At 41.2% G+C, this 26,933-nt stretch overlaps 2 protein-coding genes across 2 annotated transcripts in view; both read left to right on the top strand.

Moving 5' to 3' along the window:
• Positions 1-6,550, top strand: part of MOXD1 (monooxygenase DBH like 1) — a 34,616-nt gene extending 28,066 nt beyond the window's left edge. The window contains exons 9-12 of the mRNA XM_035108974.3: positions 1,576-1,635; positions 3,091-3,233; positions 4,497-4,665; positions 6,269-6,550. Of these exons, the coding sequence (XP_034964865.3) occupies positions 1,576-1,635; positions 3,091-3,233; positions 4,497-4,665; positions 6,269-6,433 (537 nt within the window). The 3' untranslated portion in view covers positions 6,434-6,550. The remainder of the gene's footprint in view (positions 1-1,575; positions 1,636-3,090; positions 3,234-4,496; positions 4,666-6,268) is intronic.
• Positions 6,551-7,579: 1,029 nt separating this feature from the next.
• The window catches only part of LOC118082750 (uncharacterized), a 139,800-nt gene continuing 120,446 nt past the window's right edge, over positions 7,580-26,933 (top strand). Inside the window, exons 1-3 of the mRNA XM_060273266.2 lie at positions 7,580-7,886; positions 9,045-9,085; positions 25,309-25,440. Of these exons, the coding sequence (XP_060129249.2) occupies positions 7,719-7,886; positions 9,045-9,085; positions 25,309-25,440 (341 nt within the window). The 5' untranslated portion in view covers positions 7,580-7,718. The remainder of the gene's footprint in view (positions 7,887-9,044; positions 9,086-25,308; positions 25,441-26,933) is intronic.

Genomic DNA, 26,933 nt, shown 5'->3' with positions numbered 1-26,933 from the left:
GCGGTTTAGTCATGCTGGCCACATGACCCAGAAGCTGTCTGTGGACAAACGCCAGCTCCCTTGGCCTGTAAAGCGAGATGAGTGCCACAACCCCAGAGTCGTCCATGACTGGACCTAATGGTCAGGGGTACCTTTACCTCGAATAGGAATGAATACCTCATTCATTGGATGCCACTGGGAACAGAATCCATCCAGATGACAGGTGGACCTCATCCCTATCCCTAACCCAGTTGTGCCTTGTTTACCCCCAGTCTGATTGCAGGAACGTAGCAGACTTACTGGCTCCAAGGCACAACCTGCTGTGTTACCAACACAATTCCTTTGCATGTCTATTTAGATATAACATTGAGTTTTATGACCCTTACTCCCAAGAAAGTGTGCATCTGAGCAGGCCAATCCTTTCCATGTTTACACAGAAGTAAGTTATGTTGGGTTCCATGGGACCTATACCCAAGGAAATACACTGTCTCTCAGGATTATTGTGAAGACCTTGGTGTGGGTGTGCAGGGAAGAGTTGAACTTGGCTGTTCAGGAACTCTTTTTCCCAAGATGCCCTTTGCTACGTTGCATGCAAGCAAGGTGCATACAGCAACTTGCCCTTGATCAGAGGAAAATATTTTATTCTTACCTATGACTGTCCTTTCTGAGAATACAGTCATACCTCGCGTTGTGTCCGCTGCGGGTTGCGTTTTTCCATGTTACGAACGCGGCGGACCTGGAAGTGTTTACTTCCGGGTTTTGCTGCGCGCATGCGCAGAAGCATTCTATCGCACTTTCGCGCATGCACAGAAGCGCCTCTCAGGTTGCGGACTTATCGGGGTGTGAACGGCACCCCGGAACGGATCAGGTCCGCAACCTGAGGTACCACTGTAGTATCACAGGTCTTGCTTTTCTGGCAGACTAAAGTGGCCCTGAACAATTAAATTTAGCAGGGCAGAGTATTTTGCCTTTTCTGTCTTCATTAGGGGCAACTACTTTCTAGAGTTTTACATGAACCTGCTGGTGCAGTTACAAATTAAAAGCATTGCTACCTCCTGGCTTAAATAATTCATTTCTGCCATGATCCAGTGAGAGAGATTTGCCATTCCACTCTGCTTCTCCTTGACTGGGAATGCTCTATGGGTCTACTATCTTCCTAACCAAATCCCAACTATTCATAGCAACGAAACCTTTCTTTCTATGGTCTTTGCTGCTTCTGTTTGGTACTGAAGAAAAGAAACTATGCTATAAGAAAGAATGCTGTAATTCAGCAGTGAAATGCATTGCTGCTATTTGACCACAAATCCAGAAAAAGGTGTGATTTTTGTGGTTGTGTTACTTGTAGATTTTGGTTCTAAGAAACAGTGAAAACTGAAAACTGTGTTACAATGTATTTTATAGTTCCTTTTAACAAATTAATTGTTACATACGTTTTTACTGATAAATATAAATGCCACGTGACACAAAGTAAAATTTCAGCCTACCCTCTACATCTTCAAAAATCAAAATATTAAAACTCAAACTCAAAAACAATCACAAAAAATGACTTAAACATTATCATTTGTAACAGTGTTTGCCTTAAATGTTGTGTTTCAGGGGGATAATCTGGTCACCGAATGTAATTACAGTACCCTAAATCGATCACATATGACTTGGGTAAGAAACTTTATGACATGGCAGAATGAAAATGTCTTCAGATAAAAATGTTGCAGTAAATGTTGCTTTGAGGCATTTGGGTACTCTTGGCAGATAGCTGCAAGGCTGCTAGACCTTTGCTGTAGGTGATGTATTAAACTTATAAAGCAGATTTACTTCTGATGCCAGAGAAATTGCATCTGGCCCTCTTTGCTGCCTATAATTTTTCAGGTAATGTACCATAATAGACACAATCTAATGTTCAAGAATGATGCCTTATATATTGCAATGACCTCATAGCCATTGGTGATTCTTTACAGAATTGGGACATAAGACTCAGCTGTGTGGGTCATTTGTATGGCAGTTACACAGCAAATATGATATTAACCTCCCTTTAGCATTTGTTAGCCTGTATGTACCCAGGTGGCGCTGTGGGTTAATCCACAGAGTCTAGGGCTTGCTGATCAGAAGGTCGGCGGTTCGAATCCCTGTGACGGGGTGAGCTCCCGTTGCTCGGTCCCAGCTCCTGCCAACCTAGCAGTTCGAAAGCACATCAAAGTGCAAGTAGATAAATAGGGACCGCTCCGGCGGGAAGGTAAACGGCGTTTCCATGTGCTGCTCTGGTTCGCCAGAAGCAGCTTTGTCATGCTGGCCACATGACCCGGAAGCTGTCTGCGGACAAACGCCGGCTCCCTCGGCCTATAGAGCGAGATGAGCGCCGCAACCCCAGAGTCGGACACGACTGGACCTGATGGTCAGGGGCTCCTTTACCTTTACCTTTTTATGTACCATATTAAGGCTCTGTTATTTACTTGTGGGTTTGGGGCCACAAAATCCAACTTTTACTTTGAGGCTACAGAGAACAAGGTTATTTTGGCAGTGGGCTTTGCCATATACCCAGTGTCATATATGCTTAACTGCTACGCCTTTTCTTGCCATCATTTTAGTGTTTTATAGTGGCAGCAGCTGCAACCATGATGGATATACAGAGGTAACACCAGAGGGCAGTAATAGTCAGGTTTGGGAAGAAGCAGAGAAGTTTAGATTCTAGGACTGAATTGTCTGTCAACACTACCTTTCTGAAATTTGCACGCACAGTCCTAGTTCAGAAAAAAAAACGACACGGCAGGAAGGCTTCTAGAAGAAAGTTTTTTGTTTTTTGTTTAAAAAAAACATTTTGCAGTTGTCTGGCAGCACCTGTTGTGAATAATCCATCAATTGTTTTACTTCAGCTATAGTAAGAAAAGAATAAAAGTTTCAAAGTCAGCGAACAAATTAACAATGGCTTGGATGCCATTCATACAGTTTATAGTTTCATTTGCTGCTCTTGCTTTGGGCATTATCTGCATTTTCTTATAATTATTGATAAGAAGATGAGTAATTTTAGGAAACATTCTCGATAAAGCCTTAACAAAGGTACCAAGAGATCTGAAAAAAATCCTGAAGTATGTATTGTTGATTTGTTCACATTTTTAGGGTGGTCTTAGCACCAGAAATGAAATGTGCCTATCCTACCTTCTGTATTATCCGAGAATAAATCTTACCCGGTGTGCAAGTATTCCAGACATAATGGAACAACTTCAGTTTATTGGAGTTAAAGAAATATACAGACCAGTAAGGTAAGCAAGGTGGTTTAGTGGGCTGCGGTGGTGCAAAACTACGGTATATATCACATTTGATATATCGCTCGTTGTTATATCCCTCATGTGAGATAAGGCAGTCCTTAAGATATGTAATACTTAACATAATCAATGTATTAAAATTTGGAGGTGTGGGCGAGATGCACCGTGCTTCACATGCTCTAGAGCAATGGTTTTCAACCAGTGTGCCGTGGCACCCTGGGGTGCCTTGAAGGATGGCCAGGGGTGCTGCAAGCAACACTGGCCTCTGTCCCTCTTTCCTTCACTCCCTCTTCTGATGCTCTCTCATGTCTCTGCCTCCCAAAGGCTTGTGTGGCTGTTTGTTGCAGCAGCCCTGGCTACAGGCTCCCCAAGTGAATGGTGCCTCTGAGGCTGGCCAGGGGTGCTGGTTGCCAAGAGCTGAGGCGGCCTTGGAGTAAGCAGGCAAGCAGGCAAGGGAGCCCAGCCAGCTAGTCTGCCAGCCCTTCTAGTCTGCCAGCCCTTCCTGTTGGGAATGGATAGACAAGTGGGAGGCTGGGCAGGCAAGCAGATGCTGCACTGGCCTTTCTTGTGCTTGCTGTGTGCAAGGCCTCCCTGGGAGCTGAGTGCCCAGTTCTGAAAGGGAGCCTTTCCACCATGCAGGCCCAGCAGTGCCTGCTGCCTCCCAAGGTTGTGTGGTAGCCTCACATTCACCTTTGGCCAGTCTCCATTGGACCACTAAGGCTGGGGGCATCCTCTTCCCAGGCCCCTGTGGGGCAGGGGGGCAGCTCAGAGACTAGGAGTGGCAACAGCGACTGCCCAAGTAGAGGGGAGAGGAGAGGAGGTTGAAGGAATATTCTACAAGGGAAGGTGTTCAAAAAAGAGTGAGAGGCTGCCAGCTCTGCAGGTAAGGGGTGATATAACTGGGCTCCTGAGCCCCACAGCGGTGATGCAGAAAGATTGTAGTTGGTCAAGGGAGCCATGGATTCGAAAAGGTTGAAAATCTCTGCTCTATAGGGTTCCCTCTTCCATAGGTTGGACAGGGACTCGTGTGCAGATTCCCTGGTTAAGGGCTGCATTTCCTGCATAAAGGCTGGCTCATTGGAACTTTTCATTATAAATATTGACAAGACCAGATGCATTACTCATTCTGTTATTGCTGGTATTAATACAGTAATACCACAGCAGATAAAAATAATTTTCTTTCAGAGAGGCAGCATTCTAAATACTTGGTACTATTATTGCAATAATGGTGGGCTTTGTTTCATTTTGCTTTTAATTCAGGACTTGGCCATTCATTATCAAGAGTCCAAAACAATACAAAAACCTGTCTTTCATGGATGCAATGAACAAGTTTAAATGGTCCAAAGAACAGGGCCTTTCCTACAACGACTTTGTTCTTAGGTTACCAGTGAATGTAAGATGTACCAAGACTGACAATGCAGAGTGGACAGTAAGTGTAATCCTTTTTTAAAAAAATAAATAAATAAACTTCTTGAACTACTGCTAATCTGTATATTTTATTAATGTGTCATGGTTGTAAGTTGGATAGGGTGATTGGATTGCATCAGCTATTTATACTATTATTATTCATGTACATGAATCATGTATCATGAGGCATGCCAAAGTGATTTACAATAAAATGGCACACACACACACACACACACACACACACACACACACACACACACATATAACAGTTCTCTATATAAAACAACATTTTAAACAATTGCCTGTGAATTTTCCTTTTCAAAAGATAGCTCTAAGTATTAAAACAATATGTACATAAAATAAATTCATGTCCAGAACAGATACCAACTGGGATAAAGGTTTTAGAAGACTTGTTGATAGAGGAACACCTTTATCAGGTGCCCAAAAGCCAATACGGGAGGCACCTGTCTGGTATGCAGTGGGAGGGAGTTCCAAAGGGCAGATACCGCCACACTAAATCTCACCACAAATCATCATGAAGGAGGGGTTGTAACTCAGTAGTCAAAATGCATCCTTTAACAATGTAAGACTTGACTTGCCTGATCAAACCAAAGCCCATCTAGTTCAGTTTTCTGTGGGACAGCAGCCATCTGGATCCTTTGGGAATCTTCATAGGCAGGAAAAGATGGTGATAACTGTCCACACCCTGCCGACACCTGGTAATCAGTTTTGGACAATCATATCTGAGATTAATAAGGCAATATATGAACGAGCCATTTGAGTGTGCACCCAGCTCCATCACTCGCCTCTTTGCATGGGTGAGTGAACAAACCAGGAAGTCTTCCATTAGCCATTGTTTTCCATTCCCTTCCAACTGGTTAATGGCATTAGAACAAGCCAGGATATGAAGCTGTGATTGAAGTCTGATTAATACCCTGATTTCTTTGAAAGCCATTTACTATCATTTCCCAGTTCAGACAAAACAGGAAAGTATCATTAAAGAAATGCTTGCTTGCTTGTCTGTCAGATGGTGTGAAGACTGAAGCAAAAGGCGCTCACTTATATCTTGGCTGAATATACTGATTCTGTGTATGAATGGTCTTGGGGATTTGCAAAGTACTTTAGTAACCATAAATTCTATAAAAGAGGGATAACGCAAAGTCTTACTATGACACATAGTACTCTCAGTAGCTAGAAGGTAGCAAGGATTTAGATAATAGATATTAAGGGCATTACGAAAGTAACTGCCAGTAGCTGTTGATTACGGCCATCAGGTTTAGTTGGGATGAATAAATCTGTGTAAATAAGTGTAAATGCTTAATAATAAGAAATAAATTTCCAGAGTATTATGTGTTGTTGGTATTGGTGCTTACTTAGATCAGGATTTCCCAAACTGGGGTCTCCAGCTGTTTTTGGACTACAATTCCCATCATCCCTAGCAGGACCAGTGGTCAGGGATGATGGGAACTGTACTCCAAAAACAGCTGGAGACCCAAATTTTGATCTGCACCCTGACTTAAACTATAATACATAAATAATATAGATAAGGCACAGATGTCAGCTAAATTCTTTATAGAGCCCAGTAGTACGTGCAGCTTATAATTTTATTTCATTTTACATTTCAGATACAAGGAATGATAACTTCACCACCTCAAATAGAAAGACCATACAGGACAGAACCAATTGTCTGTAGTTCCACTTCCTGCTTAAACTGCAATCTGTTTTTAACTCTATTGATTGTTCTGTACATGTCAACCACTGCTGCAAGAAAGAGTGAGCCTTTTGTATAATAACTCTGATTGTACTCACTTTTCATTTTTTTGTGCCATGCAAGTCCTGAAATGTTTGCACTGTTGCTCTTGTAGATTTATTTTTTTACATATTAATAAACTAAATTCATTTCAAAATAGTCTTCACCTCATTTGAAAGGGGGGGATATCTCTTTTTTGCAATCTAAATTGATTGGTATTGTTTCATTTTATTCATCCTGGCACATCACACCATGAAAAAAGCTGCTCTGTATTTGGATACCATTGTAATAAACTAAACTTTATCTATGTAACCTTAATAATCATGAAGTTTTTTGAATTATTTCACCTCTGCTCTTGATAAATGTAAGTTAAAAAGGTGATTTGCTGTAGAGCTGGATCTTGCCAGTGCAATATTAGTTCTGCAAACTTTTTTTTTACTCCTTGAACAAAAGCCATAAAAGTGTTGTAAATCACAAAAATGAATGAAGCAGAATCACAGAAGTCTGTTTCTGTGATACTGGCTGGTTGTTATCCACATAAGAGGTCCTGTGTCTGTGGGGGGGGGGACCTTCACTCAGATTAGCAATTTACCCTGATATTCTGGTCTGCCATTCAAGTGTCCTGTCATAATATGTGACTTTATGCATTAAAAATTGCCAGCTTACTTGACATGATAAATACTATTTGCTTCTGCCGCATCATTTGGCCATAAAAGGAAATGCTATCTTATACAACTTTTATAAATGTTTACTTGGAAGGAATTCCATTGATCTGAGGTAAATGTACTTCCCAGTAAACATGTTTAGCAGATTGCAGCCATTCAAACAAATGTTCTCATTTCACTTTTCCAATGGTTTTGGAGAAATTTACAGTTTAGATACCTTGCCTTCGATTTCCTGTTTACTTTTCACCATATAAGAAGAAAAAGCTTCTACCCTTTCTGAACAGCTATGCAAATGGTTACAAAGTAGGTACTGAAAGAAGGTGTGTTTTACCAAATAACATGGCTTTTCATTGCTCGGTAAATGTGTGTTTATGGCATAAAGCTTTTGTTGACTTGGTTTGGAATAAATATAACAAAGCCCTATTCCTTTTTCATGACCAGTCAACCTAACAGAATATGAACAAATGCAACTTTGTTGTTACCAACCATTCTGTTTTGGTTCTGAGATAATGGAAAGCCATCCAGGCAAAAGGCATTTAGAAGATAAAACTCCTAACGTTGATAGCAAGCGGCACTGGATCGTTTATGCTTTGATGGCATCAGGCTTTTTTAAGATCACAGCTGGCAAAGAAATAGTCTGATTCAGCAATATATGCAAATATGCGCAAAAGGACATTTCTAACTAAACAATATGGAAGCAAATTTGTAAATACTAAATTCCCAGCAATGGAGGGAAAGAGATGGAAACCAGGAGACAGATTACCAAAAATCGAAACTCAGGTGGAAATGGAATATGCTGGACATAAATGCAACAGTGAGAACAAAAAGGTAAGAACTCGTCGCCTAACATCCTTTGACCTTGTGCATGTGTACAAAACAGGCAGTAAAGTATAATTTCTGTCAATTATTTGTTCAGTTGTTTATTGGCATGTACAGTTTCAGCATACAGAATCTACATCCCTTTACAATAGCTGTGAGTAATAAACATTGGTAAGTACAGTTCAGAAACAGTGCCTATGGGAAAGGAGCATAAGGGGACATGTTTGTGTATGATTATCATAAATGGACTTTTGTTTCTACACACACAAACGCACACTTGACATTGAACTCTCCTATAGAAACAGCACAGAGGATGAGGCACTAGAGACCTCACCTGAATGTTAATGTTACACCCGTATTGGAGTAACCTGTTATGCCATGGCAGCAGCCCCAGAACAGTGCACAGCGGAGGAGAGAGAGGAGATCCTTCAGAAATGCTTTCCGTGACAGAGCAATCTTCTTATGCTTATGTTGAATTCCTCCCAAAGCTCTGTCCCACTGAATTCAAGCACAGATTTGAAGCAGATAAGTGTGGTGTACAGTCATACCTTGGTTTTCAAACAGCTTAGTTCACAAACGTTTTGGCTCCCAAACACTGCAAACCCAGAAGTGACTGTTCCGGTTTGTGAACTATTTTTGGAAGCCAAATGTCCAATTGGACATCCGTGGCTTCCAATTGGCTGCAGGAGCTTCCTGCAGCCAATCAGAAGCTGCAGTTTGGTTTCCGACCATTTTGGAAGTTGAACGGACTTCCGGAACGGATTCTGTTCAACTTCCAAGGTATGACTGTATTTTACAGTTAAATTTAGTGTGCACTTCCATTCCTCACTTCTCTCAATTCAGAAACAAAACTGGCACAAGGGTTTTGATAAGAGGAAACATTAATGCAAAAGAAATGCAAAGATATAATCATGAATCATGGTTTCTTAAAACTTGTTTGTCCCTGGCCAAATGGCCCATGCTGGGGGCAGCTAGTATGCTGCCACAGAAACAAACATATTGGTCCTTGGAGAGAGGCTGAGATATTTGATGACTACAGTCATGATATGGGGCTGATGTGGCCTGCTTTTTAGAGACTTTGAGCATGTCCTCCTTAAATCTTAAATTCTTTTTGTCAGAGTCTCAACAGGTGTTAACTTAAAACAATTCATTGTTTTCTTTCTTTAGGTTCATAGATGTGTTTCCTACTTGTGGGGAGATATTTCAAGGTATGGCTGTGATGTGATAATACAACATTGTGATAATACAACATTAGATGCTTGTTGGGATGAATAAAAGGGTCTTCCTTTTCATCATGCTTATACTGTATAGTAGAACTCCTTACCTGGGAGGTTTTTTAAAAAAAAAATTCCCCAGTCTCCTTGCATTTTGCTGATTGGCCAAAATATTTATATTCTGGCAGGCATTTGACCTGCAATGTTAACTTGTTAATGTACAAGTTTCCGAAAGATATATTTTGGTTTAATAAAGAGAGATATTGATCCTTCAGCCCATAATAAAAATAAAATAAAATGTCCTTTTCCATTATTATTTGCAATTTCAGCTAAATTTTATAATATTCCTAACAGTATATGGATCAATATTATCCTGTATTTAGTTACTGGTGTAATAAATAAACAGACTCCACTTCTCAATAAATGGATTGTTATGCTTTTTCCTCTCACATTCTAACCACATTTAACAACTTACATATCTGAACGATGTCCCGTGGATTCAATAACCAATTGTCCAATGTAGGAGGGTTAGGCTTTTTCCAATTGGGACTTATTACCATCCACACACTTCTCATTAAGTGAATAACAATCTCTCTGGGTTCTATGTGAACCATATCTTAAACATAATGAAACTGGGTAACCAAAGGATTCCTAGGAAGAGCATATTCTGTGAATTATTGAATTTCATGAATTGCCATATATTCTGGACAGGACCACACCATATGATTTACATTTCCAACTGTGTTTGTTAGAGCCATTATAAATATGATTATCCCTTTGAAAAAGCAGCTTGCACAAGCTTTCTTTCAGACTTATACTTACCAGGTTTGGCACATATTTCCACAAATCATTACAATTATTCATTTGAAATTTCAAAGCTCAGGCCTTTCACCCATCTTGTAATATTTACATATAACGAAGAAGAAAAGACTCTTCAAGATCATTTTGTCCAAGTTTAGTCGAATTTAAGCCTTTGACAATAACCCTCGAGATTAATTTCCTCTTTGTATTACTCCACACTGCTTACATTTTGTCAGGATTCAAAAGCTTTATCAGATTCCTGTCTGTATTTATTTATGCTATATATAATCCTGAGGGCAGCGTTAACATCGGCAAGAATTAGGTCAAATGCCATTTGTGCTTTTAAATTGGAATTTCTTGACATTTGTGTTCTAAAGCTACTTCGCATGAGCTTTACACAGCAGTGATCATGGGATTTTGATTGTGTGGTTATATGCAGTAGCAGAGCACATGATAGGAAAGAAATCACTTTAGATATTTTTAATATTCCCCCACCTTTAAAAATGGATGTAACGGTTCAACTGGCAGGTGGTGTAACATCAGATACGAAATCAAGTCACAAATACATGAGTCCAAAGAATATCTGTATAGCTATTTTTCTGGACTAGGAAGTTACTTTTGGCTGAGTCGCCAGGGACAGAATCGGGGAAGGAGGAGCCCTACAGGTGCCACATGCTCTGAAAGTTTGTTTAGCAACCAGGCATTTTCAGGGAAGTAATGCTGGATAGTCTTTCTTCCTGTTGGATTTACAGATGGATTTAATGCAGTTTCATCATTTTAGATTCGTATTATGCATTTTCTTTGTATTTCTCTTATGTGCATGTTAGCATGAGGAATAGAACCACATCCATTGGCCCTCCCTCTATTTAAATTTGCAGCGATGTCTGAAAGTGTGTGGATATAACAGATGTTGCTAGTTTAGAAGAAAGTAACTCTCTACCACTTTCTTTTGCTGCAACTATTAAAATAAACACAGTTCACAGACAGTTAACTCAGAAGCAGCTTTGTCCTAATCGAGATGTGTATTCAATCCGTTGCTATTTAACTTGCTATTATGTTGTTCTATTATTTCCCAGTTGTTATTATAGTAACCAGCCATTACAAGCACCAGATCTACAGATATAGAAACAATTATTGCCTATGATCAGTTTTCCTTTCAACAGTGTTTCTTTTGGCTGCATTTATGCCCCCCTCCCTCCTGTTTCTAATGTCACTAGGCTTTGAATAATATCTTACTCTAAGGGAACCTTGTGACTCCACATTATTTCCGTATATAAATTACACCAGTTCCAGGAAGAATTTCAGTATACCAAGACTGTATAAAATCTCTACTTGTCATTCAGGATTTGGCCATTGGTGATGGTGGGAGGCATTCTAAGGTGTTATTTGAGAGCAGTATGACACCAGGGAGCAGGTGGCGCTGTGGCCTAAACCACTGAGCCTCTTGGGCTTGCCGATCAGAAGGTCGGCGGTTCAAATTTCTGCGATAGGGTGAGCTCCCGTTGCTCTGTCCCAACTCCTGCCAACCTAGCTGTTCGAAAGCACACCAGTACAAGTAGATAAATAGGTACCGCTGCAGCAGGAAGGTAAATGGGGTTTCCATGAACTCTGGCTTCTGTCACAGAGTTCTGTTGTGAGAAGCAGTTTAGTCCTGCTGGCCACATGACTTGGAAAGCTTTCTGTGGGCAAACACCCTCTCCCTCAGCCTGAAGCAAGATGAGCACTGCACCCCATAGTCACCTTTGACTGGACTTAACCATTCAGATGTCCTTTACCTTTTAACTTACCTTAGGACACCAGGAATTTATTCCATGAGTGACGTTCTTCTTGGCAGGGATGGGAAAACAAGACCTGTTGTGTGATTCCCCCCTCCCACCTCGTGTTATGCAGCTGCTAATATCACTGAGCCTACCAGCCAAACTACATCTTTCAATACAGCTGTGTGTAGCATTAGCATGGCAGCTATTTTTCTTGTTTCAAAGCACTCATGGAAAAGGGGTGATTTGCAGTAGGGAAGCTGTAGGAGAGGGGTGCTTAATCCTCCATGTGCTGTTTTCTATGAAAAAACACACACACACACACACACAGAGAGAGAGAGAGAGAGAGAGAGAGAGAGAGAGAGAGAGCTCTTACTGTATCCAGGGTTTCTGGCCTGTCTTTACCTTAGAAATATAGGGATGGAATTCAAGTAACAGGTTGGGAAAATAAAATTTAAAAAATCCTTCGTGCATGCACACAAAAGCTCATACCTATGACAAACTTAGTTGGTCTCTAAGGTGCTACTGGAAGGATTTTTTTAAATTTTTTTTTTTACTACATCAGACCAACACGGCTACCTACCTGTAACTAGGTTGGGAAAAGGTAACAGGTTCAGAGGAAAAGGACAAGCAGGCAAAGGGGCCAAACATCAACATCACTTTTCCACACTGCAGGGCTGGCAATAGGGGTTGGTATTGGTGAGCATTTCCTAAAGCCCACCTCAGCAGGGATCTCCATGGCTGACCACCAGAGCCCCTTGGAGCTTAGCATTGCTTCTTTCTCACTCTGACTGGGCCCAGAAGGACAGCACCAAGAGGCAACAAACAAATGAAGAGTTCTTCAGATCACAATTGCATAACACGGCAACTTGTGGTGTCCCAGTGATGCAGCACTGCTAGTCCTCTGGTTTATTCACTTATTTGGCAACACAGCATTTCATGCAATTAGCTTGGTGTCATTAAGAGGCCTCTCAACACCTAATGTTCTTAAAAAAACAAAACAAAACTTTTCAGGGAGTATAACTGTTGTGAAGCATGAGAACTGCACTATTGCAGGATATTATTTAAAACTCTTCAAAACCACTTTTCCAGCTGCAGTGTCCATTAAGGCCCCCCCTGCCCTTTTTCTTGTGAATACAAGCCCTCCATCTTACATATACATGCCTCATTTATTTTGGTCAATCTGCCAGTTTGCCATTTGACCTTGATGGATGTCTATAGCAGCAGCTCTCACAGACTTAAAGTGCTACAGAGCATCGGGTGAGGGAGCAGAACAAGCAGCCTTTGTCTGAAACAGCGCACTTATTTCTGTCACAAACAGTCTGACAGAGATATTTTTGTGAAGCAGCGTGACATAATCTGTCTCTGCTGTACTTAGGCTGACGAAACCAGAACTACCATTGTGGCTGCCTCTGAATGGAAAGGCAAATCTGTTAATTGGCTTAGTGGGTTGAAAAAAAGAGAAACAACCCCTCACAATCTCTCAGTTCCATTTCCTGATAATGATCATTTGGTGGTTCTGGAGACATTGGAGCTATCCATAAAATGTTGCAATGAATTCTTCCTGAGGGGTTAGTGGGAAGAAGTGAAATGGTTCTGAAGAAAGGTTTTTTTCTTCAGAAACAGGAAATAGCTTAGTCTATGAAAATTATGTAATTTGTGTGTGTGTGTGTGTGTGTGTGTGTTTACAGAAAATGTGGTCTGCCGACAAGCTTCAAATGTCACAATGGTTTGCCATATTTCTGTGTGGTACAGTATTGAATTCCAGAAAAGGAAAGGTTTTATGATACAGCTTGTTTCTGACAATGTGACATCTGTGCAGAGCTGAGAAGAATGACAGTGGTGTCCTGTGTGTGGAATATTTTTTTATACAATCCGCTAACTGATGAGGCATGTAACTGAATAGTCTACTAGAAATAAAAATTGATACACACATAATAGATAGATAGATAGATGATAGATAGATAGATGATAGATATAGATAGATACCGTAGCTATTAACCTGAACCATCTACCCTGCCCCTCAACATGCAGGCTGCCATACAATTTTCTACCACCGTGGACAGGGCCAGATTCAGGTTTGCTAAGGCCCTAAGCTACTGAAGGTAATGGGGCCCTTTCTATGTCCAGCTGTCCTTTGTCAACAACAAATTGTCACTTTTTAAATGTTGAATATATGCTATGTGGTAATTTATGGACCTAATAGGTATCTAAAGGCATTTGCACATAGCAAAATATGTATTTTATCTAAGTAATTGTTGAACAAATAAAATTAAGAAGTATATAAATAGTGAAGTACAATTAAGAAGAAGTATATTAATAGTGAAATAATTATTAAGCTCTAACTGTATGCAGGTTTTATTTTATTTGTTTTTTATCTTCTATTTTGGAAATGTACATCCAGTTTTTTTCCTTTAATTTTTTTGGTGCCCCCAAGATAGTTTATGCTTGTTTAGTTTATGCGTAAATCCAGCACTGATCATGGAACCCCTTTCATACCAACTTACAGCATAGCTAGGAATGGGCCCATGGAGCATCTTTCTCTAAGTGTTTCTGGGTGGGTAATAAATTCGGTGAACATTGAATTAGAGTGCAATATTGATACGAAGCAGGACATTTGCTGGGAAAATAAATTAATTTTCTATGGCTGTGGATGATTTGGGAGAATACTTAAAGCATATTTTAATTGATTTGGAGCAGGATCTTTTGGGAAAGTAATTGGGGGTAAATGAATTGAAGACAAACTTATCTAGGGGGATCTGGGATAGGATACAAATTTGTTTAATACCTTACTTGGGGGTTATTTGGATCAAAAACTGGCTTGCCTCCAATGATATTTAAAGTCTAAGATAGTTGGCAATACCTCAGCCAATTTACTTGCTCCTTTTATAATAATAATAATAATAATAATAATAATAATAATAATAATAATAATTTATTTATACCCCGCCCATCTGGCTGAGTTTCCCCAGCCACTCTGGGCGGCTTCCAACATAAAAATAAAATAAAATAATCGATTAAACATTAAAAGCCTCCCTAAACAGGGCTGCCTTCACAATCGCTTCTAAAGTCAGCAGTTTTGTGCTGGAGTCTTCCCTTTGAAGATCCTTAGTTAAAGAATGGCAAAGGCTTCTCTAGGCTTCTGTTTTGCATAACGATCCCATTGCTCAACCCATACAAACTTTTCCAAGGGTGGGTATAAAACCAAAGCTAAACTCCCACAAAGGAAAACCTGCCAGAAAGACGATGGAGACAAATTACTTGGCACAGCAGTTGCGTTTTGTGAGTGGATGCTGCCACCCTCTGGTAACAGGAGAGAATAGATATCTAAAAAGCAAAGTGATGAGAGCAACGAGCAGTTTGCTCTACCTCAGTGAGTGGGGCTTCTGTAGATGTGATGTGTCAGAGGGATCTATCACAGCTCTATTCACATTGATGTTGTTTTCCCATGGAAGGCTTAGTTGGGAATATTTTTCATACACCAAAATGTGCATGACATTATTGTGAACACCTTTCACATGTGGAGAGGGGGAAGTACCGGTAGAAGGACCATGCAAAGGTGGGGTGGGGCCGCTGGGTACACTTGCCCCGGGCCTTGGAGGGCTAAACTGGCTGGGGACCCCCCACCAGGGGCCCACAGGACTTGTGCTACTTGAGTTTATAAATTTATTCCAAAAAGACTCCTGCCCTGGACCGCAGACAAGCTCTGCACAGTCCTAGGAAGTAAGGCCATGTCCGTCAACCTCCAGAGTTGATGCATGACCCATTTACACCCCCACCCTCATTTAGTAAGCAGGAGAAGGAGCCTTATGCACACATCAGTATACACTCATGAGGTCCTACACACAAGGGGTTATGATCTGAAGGCCCCCTGAGGCCACAAGCTGTTTTTAGATGAGTGAGACACACATTATGGCACCTTGGAATTCATGGGAGGATAAAGGCAGGATATGAATTAGATTTTGGACATAGAAGAGCTCTACACATTTGGCACTTTCTCATTCTCACCAAACATTCAGCTGACAGTAGGGAGGGGGGCAAGGCCAGCCAAGTGTATGGATGGCAGAAGGCAGGAGGTGTCTAGAGCCAGCAGCTTCCTCACATTAGAGATTAAATCTAAAAATCATCCCATGGGAAAACTGTAGTGCTGAAACCATTATTACTATTTTTTGAACATGCTGAACTGTACATTAAAAGCATGTCATATTGCTTTAAAACTTGAAGATGTGCTATTTCTGGGATTTATCTCTTCCCTAAAGCCTGAGGCTGTAATCTAATCTTCCTTCTTATGCTGGGTGGTGGTGGGTTGGATTGAGGCTTCCCTCTGTTGCTTCAGTCAACTCAGCAGGAATCTTGTCAGCTGTGTCATTGACAGGGTGCCACTCAGTTGATGCTGGCAAAAAACAAAAACAAAACCCACTTCTGCCTGCCAAACAGAAGGCTCACCAGTGGCATCCCCAAAACTGAAGTCCAGGAGAAAGCCTGAAACAGGTGTTCTGAGGGAGGGTTGAGGCTGACCTGACCTGGAATCTGCCTGATCCTGACCCAGTCTCACAGCCTGCCCTGACTAGCATTGGGCCCAATCACTGCACCAGCCTGGAGCTTCTGCAGGTATACCTCAGCTGATCTGCCATTCATTCAGACTCACTTCCAAACCCATCCTACAGCATAATGGGAAGGGATTATTCACTTCCACATGAACAATTGGAATTGTCAGGTATGTCACAGAAAAAAAACACGAAATTGACCTGGAAGTCATTCTAGTTCAGCATTCTGTTGTCACAGTCGCCAATCAGATCTCCATGGGAAGTCCCTGAGAAAGTTAAGAGTTCAACAGTGCTAGCACCATTCATGATCTCCAGCAACTGGTACTCAGAGGCATACAGAATTTTTTTAATAACATAAATCTTCCAACATTTGGCTTCATTCAGAAATGTCCTCTTCTGAAGCCTAATGTGTTGTCTTCTGCAGTCTAATTGTTCACTTACATAGATGTTGGATTTGATAGCACCATGATGATGGTTACCAATTGGTTTAGCAACACTTGCATCTTGCACCAGGGCTTAGGTGCCACTGAAGTCCTCCAGAGTGTTTGTTGCAGGGAAGAAGGGAAAGGAGAATGTTAGCCACTTTGAGACTCCTTCGGGTAGTGATAAAGCAGGATATCAAATCCAAACTCCAACTCCTCCTCCTCCTCCCTCCTCCTCCTCCTCCTCCTCTTCTTCTTCTTCTTCTTCCTCCTCCTCCTCCTCCTCCTCCTCCTCCTCCTCCTCCTCCTCCTCCTCCTCCTCCTCCATCTCCATGGCCAGCTGTTCTAGGGCAGAGACATTTGGGGTATGTAGAAATTTCCCCTCTTTGACCTGACTGGAACATGCATTTTCCCAGTCACTGTGGTTAACAGGCTCTCTGACTTTCTTTGACACTGTATGTCACGCATATGCCACCAGCAGGGCATCCCATATCTGACCTTTCCGCAGCAGCTATTATTTATTTGTTTGTTTGTTTGTTTGTTTCGCAGAAATTATATACCATGTGATTGTAGAAAAGAAGCTACATCTTGTGTACTTAGTAAGCCTCAGCCCTGCTATTTAATTTGTACCAGTGATGTTATTTCCTTTGCACTGCTAACATTCACAAAGATGTTGTTTTGGAAGCTTCCATTCCTGCTGCACAAGCTCAGAGACACCAGTTATTTATACACAACCCTATTGAGGTATCTGTGACAATCAAGACAGCTTGCTACTCTGACCCAGAGGTTGTGAAGAGGGGGGGGCAGCTGAGTTAAGGTATCCAGGCTACTTCTAATCAGCTGTGTTTATCCAGACGGAGTTAATAAATATGACCGAGTCAAGGTAAGCGAGACAGCTGTCTGTGGAAGCTGGCCAGGGTGTCTTGGGTAAAGGGAGAAAGCTCAGTGACACAGGAAGGAGAAAGGCAAGTATTTGCGGTTGGTACATGACTGCTAAAACAACTTACGCAGAATACGGTAGACCAAATATTCAGATAATCTCACTTTATGACAGGTGTATGTTCAAGCAGCAGAGCAATGGAACTATCCCAAAACATTTTCCTCCCATTCTGTTAAACAGGGACAGTTTTTAATATCAGCACTGTCAGAAGTGTGTGGATGTTTGGCTGTGCAGCTGCAGTCATTGGCCACGAAAGTTGCCAGCAAGGATCCCCCCCCCCCTTTAACAACTTGTCAGAATTGATGCAAAGAATGATGGTTGTCTTCAAAATCCAGTGTTTCTTATTAAAAAGGTCTCTAAAAATGCCATGAGAAGAGAAGACTCCCTGGAAAAAGACCCTGATGTTGGGAAAGATTGAGGGCACAAGGAGAAGGGGACGACAGAGGACGAGATGGTTGGATAGTGTTCTCAAAGCTACAAACATGAGTCTGACCAAACTGCGGGAGGCAGTGCAAGACAGGAGTGCCTGGCGTGCTCTGCTCCATGGGGTCACGAAGAGTCGGACACGACTAAGTGACTAGATGCCATGTGCCCACTAAAAGTGCTGCCATGTTATTATGGCCAGGCCATGACTGCATCAGCAGTACTTTATGTGCTCTCATAAGACTGTCATGTTCTGTGATTCAACCCTCAGTGCCTCAGGCAGTTTTCTTTTCAGAAATATGCAGTACCAGCCCAAGTTGTTGTGCTACCTCAAACAGAGCACAAATTGTGCCCCCTCTCCCTCCACATGCAGTGAGGCCAACTTTTTTTTTAAAAAAAAAAACCTCTAATGCCTATAGGTTAGTTTCCTACATTTCAAAAATAGCATTGATTATACTTGTGTTTTAACGATCATTTATATTGTTTTAAAATTGGTTTGTGCAATTTAGCGGTGTTTTAACTTTTTTTGTGCACTGTTTGATGGGAATTTTGAGCAGCTTAAGAAATCTCCTAAAGAAATAATAAATACTGAGGCATGAATTCTTTCCTTATTCTATCCCACCATTATGGTATCACCTGCTACATAACAGAGGCAACCCGGGGCTAATGAGAACCAGTTATTTATGGAGCTCCCTGTTTGGTGCATAGCTGTCAAGTTCTCCCCTTTTTTAAGGGAAATTCCCTTATGCTGAATAGGCTTCCTCGCAAGAAATGGGAAAACTTGACAGCTATGGTTTGGTGACACTTTCATGTAAGCAAGAGACATAATCAATAGCAATAGTGATAAGTTTGGCCTCTTAAGCTGCAGTTGTTCCCCTTTAAGTGAGGGAGAAAAAATAGCTACGGACATAAATCACAACAACAGCTTTTGTCTGATGTGGACAGAATCTCCACCAGGAACATCACCTGCTTCAATGCTGACCAGCTTCAGGCTTCATCAAGAGACGAGAGTCCGGCTGTTTTCTTTTTGGAGAATGGCTAAGCCCTTTTGACAAAAACTGTTTCCCTTCCCTGAAGTGCAAATCATTTCTGGTTTTCAGTTTGCTCTTGGAAACCTTAACTATCTCATCCCCACCACAGAACTCCAGTCCCATTCTCCTCCCATTAATAAATGTCTACTTAACCCTCGAACACCCCACTTTCCCACCCAGCCTATATGTGGGGAAACACCTGATCACAGCCCAAGAACATGAAGCTCACTTTAACTTTCCAAAGTGGTTGGCTGTAGGCCTGGCTATGAATGGGAGTGAAGAAGCATAATGAGAACGTAACTGATGTGTTTGGCCTGCACCCAAATTACTTGGGTCCTCTAGTAGAAAATGCTTCTAAATCTCTAACTGGGTTTTCATCACTATATGTGGAGGAGAAACTACTTTTTCAAAACACAACAACAACCCACCTTGATTATTGGGCACATAGTTTCTACTGAGTGGGTCCAAAAAGTTGGGATGTTTTGATTCTAATGCTCTACAATAAGGAACATACAAAATATTATTTCTCGGCATGACCAAAATTTGGGAAATAAATATTTGTTCGCTAGTATTTCCTGTAGGAACTGGTTAGAGGGAACGCTATGTGCTAAGAGCTGTGTCAAGTGTCTAATAAGGTTTCCATGGCATGTTCCACTCAGACCTTTGAATGTTTGTTTAGTTAGCAGAGTTTTTCATTTGGACTTTATTTCCTTTCCCTGTGATACTTTTGGAAGAAAAAACAACAACCCAACTTCGGTACTTATTTTTATTCCAGTGCTCCAAAGTTCAAATTAGTTAGCCAATACACACCTTGTACCATTGAGTCACCTGTTGAACTTACCGTAGATCTATTTTAGGAAAGAGATGTTTGAGTGCAGTAACTGGGGGAATTGAAGGATTCAAGGTCCAACCAATTAGATTAAAGCCTGTAGAGACAATAATATATACCAGACCTATGTCAGTTGTTGCCTAGAAAGCCAGTACAGTCCCTGCTTCTGTAGCAATGCCTGTTATGAGCATGATAAAAGTATTCTTTTCACCGTTGCTGCCAGGCAGCTAAATCAGAAAATTTCTTGACCTCTGATCAGGGGCGTAGCCAGGATCAAAACTAGGGGGGGGCAAGCCATGGTCGTTCAGGGGCGGGGCCAAGGCACAGAAGGGGAGGGGCCACAAAGTGGGTGGGGCTAAAGGGCCAACGGGCCTGATGACATCGTGGCGGTGGCAGCAGCGGCCACCTTGTGCTTCTGGGGCTGGTAGCGTTGGCGGCTACCCTGCTTGGCTGGAGAGGACGGGAGGGTCGGGCAGGCGAGAGGGGGTGGCAGGGCGGGCGAGGGCGAGGCAAGACACGGCCGCAGCCACGACAGCTCCGAGGCGTTGCTGCATATCAGCATAATATTTCAACCATGGTTCAAGCCCCACCTTAGGAAAAAAATCCTGCATTGCAGGGGGTTGGACTAGATGACCCTTGTGGTCCCTTCCGACTACAATTCTATGATTCTATTGATATATTACCATAGCATATGCATCATTCTGCTTTCTTGAATTGTCCTACTCCTAGGCATAGCATCCAACTCCTAGAGGCCTAGGTGCCCCCCCCCAATTACTGGTAAATACCGTATTTGAAAGAGTCATCCCCCCATGTTGATGGGCTTTCTATGTGGGGCTTATCTGCCCCCCCGTATTTTATTAAGGATGGAAGAGGGAGGGAAGGAAGGAAGAAATAGAGAGAGGGATAACTCATATTTGTGGGTGCCTCTGGGTGACGCTGTGATGCTGGAACTCTGCATGTACAGGAGCCTTGTAAGCAGCTTTCTCTCTGCTTGATTTACAGCAGGCACGTCCAACAGGTAGATTGTGATCTACCAGTAGATCACTGGATGTCTGTGGTAGATCACTGGTAGGTCACTGGCACCCCTAAAAAAAGCTCACCCAAAATTTTCCTCCTCCCTCAAAAAAATTGAACTATGACCTGAAGCCCTAAACAAAAATGGGCCTCCCTCCCTCCTAAAAGAAGCTCAACAAGTTTGACCTAAACCCCCCAAAACAGGGCTTCCCTTCCTTTAAAAAAAAACTCAACAGCTTTGACCTGAACCCCCCAAAAGGGGGTAGATCACCCCCAGTTTTAAACTCTGAGTAGATCAGAGTCTCTTGGGAGGTGGCCACCCCTGATTTACAGTATACAGATGCAGGAGGAGGGGCAGACTGGAACACCAATGCTTTTTATAAACATCACTGTGTCTGTCAAAGCTACAGCCCCCCCCTTTCTTAGTATTCACTTCCTTTTAGCCTTGCAGAGCCACCTTAGTCAAATTGAATCCTCTGAGTCTGCACCCTCATTAAATCGCCAATAGAACTCTTAATGCTCCTGAATGCTCATTAACAAGTCCCACTTAAGAACAATAGGGTGAAATGGTCAGCTATCAAATCTTGCCTGGGGATATATGCTCCATTGTCTTAACTGCTTAACTACTGGTAACCACTTTGCTTTATTTATTTGATGTTTTTTTGTTACTGCTGTGTCCCCCCCCCCCAGCAAGTGGAGACTTAGCTGCTCTCGCTAAAGCAAAGCCTTTTCCACTTCAGTTTTTGGAGGGGAAAAGTGCTGGTTATGGTCTGTAAAATACATTAATTTTTTTGCTTCTAGGGGGGGGGGCCCTGCCTACGCCCATGCCTCTGATTGTCTCAATTCAAACCTGCAATTTAATTTTCTCCTAAATTATAATTCAGCAGTTTCAGACTGAAATTTCCTTTTGATATTTCTTTGTTCAAAACAGGTCAGCAGTAAGGTTTCCTGTGATGCTGACATTTTCTCCCCTTTCTGAAAGCTGATTTATCTCCATTTATTCTTTTCATAGAAATTGGCCTGTTGCATGGATAATGCAGAATGGCTTTACCAGTAGATGATAGCGTGTCTCATCTCTGGCATCTATTATCATATTTTTCAGGCAAATAAAGAAACATCAGATTAACGATTTACTGTATACCAGGGTTTGCAAATCTGTCCGCTTCAGAGTCAGCATTGATTTTGATAATACTTATAAATGGGCTTCTCTGATATTTCTTCTGTTTTCTAGCTTCTGTGTTTCAGAGACAACTCATTCCATAAATTCTACTAGGCACATGAGGTGTTGTTTTTCCCCTAAATGAGAAAATCCTTATGAATATTAGATATTATAACTAGAAAACATCTTTTATTTGGGGAACAAATACCATCATTTGCCATTGGAGGGAGATAGCATGCAGCAATTTTACCTCAGCTGTTTCACCATTCTCACTAAACTGGAACAGTAACATTATACATACATATATATATATATTCTCACTAGGAATATTGAGAGAAGCTGTAAGAGACAAACACACATTTTATTAATCTTTTGTAGCATAAACTGTAGAAATCTCTTCATGAGATTTTGGGCTAGAAGGCTGCCACAGTATTTTCTACAGAAAACTTCATACTGTGTTCCTCAGACAACATTTTGGTTCCTCCTAAGCCCTCAGACAGCAACTGACCTTGCTGATAGCTGCCACCAGCCAGGGTTCCCAAATTCTTTACTAAAGTGATTCCCTCACCCCAAATCATAAAAAACCTTTTAGCTAGATCATGCAGGAACTATTCCAGCTCTTTTGGGCTTGTTTGAAATCACTCATACATGACAGTTAGAGAACTTACCTCAGAAAGATGGCTTGAAAATGCAGCAGCTGTCATATGAAAATGATTCTAGATAAATTTCTCACATGAGGAGTGTACTTCCTCAGAAATGCATGTGAATTGGCCCAGAATTTAAAGGCAAATCCAAAACAACAGTAACATAGGCTAAGATATGAAAGCAAAATAGGAAATAGGAAAATTTGCCCGAGAATTTTCCCCACCCAAATTCATTTAACTTCTAATTCAGCAGTGCTGCTTTAAACCTCAATTAAAAAAATTCTTTTCTGCAAAGTTTTCTGCAATTTTGGTGGTCATTGGAAGCTCAGAATCAGGATTTTTTCAGATTCGCTCCTTGATACTTCAGTAACTAAATTCCTTAACTCTGTAAAATATGTCTGCAGAAATGAATGAGCCTGCAAAGAGGATGAGGTATCGCAGCCTTAAAAAAAAAACTTAAAAATGAAACACTGGAAAGGAGCCTTCATTAAAGCCACCCAAAACTAACGAGGAATTGGTATACGCTTTAAATCATGCCTGACAGATGTTTTTTCCTAAAGGCCTTCAATGGAGATTCCACAACTTCCCTGGGCAAACAGTAAACATTCACCTTTGGTGGTAATGGAAAGTGAATGTAATCTGACGATCATGCAACATCTAGCAATAAATTACCTTTTGAAATGTATCTTCCAGAGAGAAGCCAGATTTTACAGCTACCTCATCTTTGCTTTGCATCCATGGCTTAGACTCAAAGCGTTGGCAGCAAAGGTCTTATTTATGGGATAGAGAAGATGCTCTTCATTTTATCATTGGTTCCTGTGTTGCTCATCAGAGTGTGTGGTGCCCACACCTTGTTTCTGATGCTGAAAATAAAAAAAGGGGGGAGGTGCGCCAAGCAGGATGCAAAAGACGCCACTGTTTTGAAAAAACATGTTGTGCATGGCGGACAACTGTCATAACTCAAGATGGGTTTCTTTCATCTCTAGAATGGGCTGCTTTGCCAATAAGGAAGGGGGGGGGGAGAAAGAAAAAAGGTTGAAGTAAAACTCTATATTCATGGCATCCACTTTACAGGCTAACATTGTAAGACCTCACCTCTCAAGGATACTGCGCCAGGGTCAACTAGTATCAATGAACATGCCTTCAGTACAAATGGAAAACAGTTTTCGAATGGCTTTGCCATTAGAACGCAAGAGAGCTGCTAGATCAGACCCATCTAGGACAGCATGCTGTTCTCACATGCCTATGGGACACTCACAAGCATGGCATAGAACCACAGAATTGCAGAGCTGAAAGGGACCACGAGGGTCATATAGTCCAACCCCCTTCAATGCAGGAATCTATGTGCTGTTGTCTTGTCTGGTTATTCATCACCTAGGGAGCTACAGAGTCACATATTATTATTTATTGAATTTATATACCTCCCTATGCCCGGAGGTCTCAATGTGGTTCAAAGAATAAAATCAAGATATAAAATCACAAAATACCTTATTAAAAATAAAAACAACAACCCAATACCCTTCCCCCCAAAAAAACCCCACACACATTCTAAATGGGCATAGGATGTAAATTGGATCAACCAAAGGCCTGGTTAAAAAGGAACGTTTTTGTCTGGCGCCTAAAGGTGTATAATGAAGGCTCATGGGGAACTTCCCTGGGGAGAGCATTCCACAGACAGGGAGCCACTGCAGAGAAGGCCCTGTTCTCGTGTTGCCACCCTCTGGACCTCTCGAGGAGGAGGCACATGAAGGAGGGCCTCAGAAGATGATCTCAGGGACCAGGTAGGTTCATATGGAAAGAGGTGGTAATATACATCATGACTAGTAGCCATTGTTAGCCTTATCATTTCTGAATTTTTCCAATTCCCCTTTAATTCCCCAGGTTGGTGGGAATCATTACATATTGTGGTAGTGAATTTCACAGTTTTGCAATATGCTGTGAGAAGTGTTTCATTTCATCTGCCCTGAATCTTCCAGTGTTCAGTTCCATGAAGAGAGGGAGAAAAACTTTTCTCTATATGCTTTCTCCATACTGTGCATAATGTAATACACATCTGTCATGCCATCTAGATCTAGTACTCTGTTCATTTAGTATGTTAGTAAGGCCCAGTACATTGTATTTTGTGGTTGCTGTTTGATCAGTTCCTCAGATTCCCTTCCTGAGATAGTTCAGGCACAGGGATTTGCCCTGTATCTTCTCCTGTGAAGGTAGGTGCAAAGAGTTCATTCTGCTTCTCTGCAATCAACTTTTTCTACCTTTGACTCCTTTGTCATTCGCAGGTCCGACTGCCTCTATAAGAAGTTTCTTGCTTCTAATATACCTAAAAGTTATATAAAATGGTTTTCTTCTTTTTATTGGTTTTCATTTATTGGTATTCATCTTTTTAGCAATGTGTTGATCGATTTATTTGAGGGTTTTTTGGCATCCCTTATTGTTGGATTGCATTTATTTTCAAGAGTTTGTGTTCTGTTTGTTTGTCATTGTTCTCATCTGGGCAAGGTTTCCATTGTGCGAAAGAAGCCATCTTGTTGTTAATAGCTTCCTTAACTCTGCTGGCATATGATATTATATACAGTATAAGTTGTTGACTTTTCAATGGCTAATCTTACAACAAATGTATTTAAAACATTTATTCTCTGGTTTTGTCTAGGTATGTTCCTTTTTGGGAACAAGCACACTTGATCAAAAAGATATCAGAACCTTTGAGTTACTGTGTAGAGTTAATCCACAACCAGCCTCTCCATGGACTCTGCTATGGCTGTGACAGAAACATTCAGAAACAGTAAGTATCCTCCTTAAGGACAAAAGCAAGAGTGTTGCCTGCTAAATGGTCAGGTAATCAAATGGAGAAATGATTCTTAATGTCCAGAAAAGAAATCTGAAATGATTCATCATGTAACTACAAATTGTGTGTGTGGTAATATCTATTTGTCTACTTCAGGCATCCCCAAACTCAGCCCTCCAGATGTTTTGGGACTACAATTCCCATCATCCCTGACCACTGGTCCTGTTAGCTAGGGATGATGGGAGTTGTAGTCCCAAAACATCTGAAGGGCCGAGTTTGGGGATGCCTGGTCTACTTTGTTCTCCCATCTACAATCTCTGATGCAGGCTGGTGTTTTCTATGATGCTCTACAAGGCTTCTCTTCAAATATACCGAGGTGCAGGTGGTTGGATAAAGCACCTGCAGTTACATTACAGAACACACAATTAACTCTATAGCAATGCAGTGATTGTGTGGAGCTTTGAGGAGCCTAAGGCTGAAACTACATATTGGGCATCAAGCCTCTCCTTTGCTTTTCCTCATAACATTTAGCAGTACAAAATCTTTGCTGTGCCATCATCATCTTGCAAGGCTGGGATGCTACTTGACTTGATTGTCTGCTACTTGTGCAGGTGGAGGAAACTAACAATGCATTAATGTCACATAATGCATGATGTCACATAATGCATGTTGCTGGGGAAGCCCAGCCAGATGGGGCAGGGTATAAATAATAAATTATTATTATAATATTATTATTAGCTATTATGGATTTTCTCCATGAATTTTCCTAATCAGCCTTTAAAGCTGTCAAATTCCGTTTTAAGCCACACTGGACAGGATTAATGTGTAAACCATCAAATGAGGTGCCCCTCCCCTGAAACAACACCTGTAGAGCAGTAATTGTCTTAGTAATTAAATTATAGTAGTGAGGTTGCAATTCATCTATCCCTGATTTACAACAAAATTCAAATTTTAGCCAGTGGTGGTCATCCTGTTATAGCTTACTAAATATGTCTACTATTTTTCCTTTACATTTCTTTGAGTTTATTATAATATGTACCTACTATTGCTAAGAGTTTATTATAATATGTACCTGCTATTCAACACAGCTACTTATACTGTCTCATTTCAACAAGAATTTTTTAGGCTGGATCAGTGGTATACCAACTTGGCTAATGATCTTAAATAAAGGAAATCTGTATTAGAATATGCTTCATTGTTTTCTACAGAAAAAAAGAGAGAGACCAAGTGCAAACATCTGACAAATGAGATTTCCTGCTTTATAGTACTTCCTGTGAAAGTTAATTGTAGCAAGTCACTTAATTCTTGAAAGTATTTCTTTGGAGCTAATAATAACATCAAAGAAAGGGTTGAGTTCTTTTTCTTCCAAAAATTGTTAATCTTCCCATTGATTGAGGAAGCTGACTTTCAGATTACATTTCTCCCCCAAATATATCTACCACAGTTCTACCTCTTAATCTTCTGAAGTGTCTTCTGAACAAAAACTTGCT

This window comes from Zootoca vivipara, chromosome 3 (genome assembly GCF_965207765.1).
Source record: "Zootoca vivipara chromosome 3, rZooViv2.hap1.1, whole genome shotgun sequence".
In the NCBI taxonomy this organism is placed as follows: domain Eukaryota; kingdom Metazoa; phylum Chordata; class Lepidosauria; order Squamata; family Lacertidae; genus Zootoca; species Zootoca vivipara.
The sequence above is the reverse complement of the archived record's forward strand: the minus strand, read 5'-3'. Positions and strand labels throughout refer to the sequence as shown.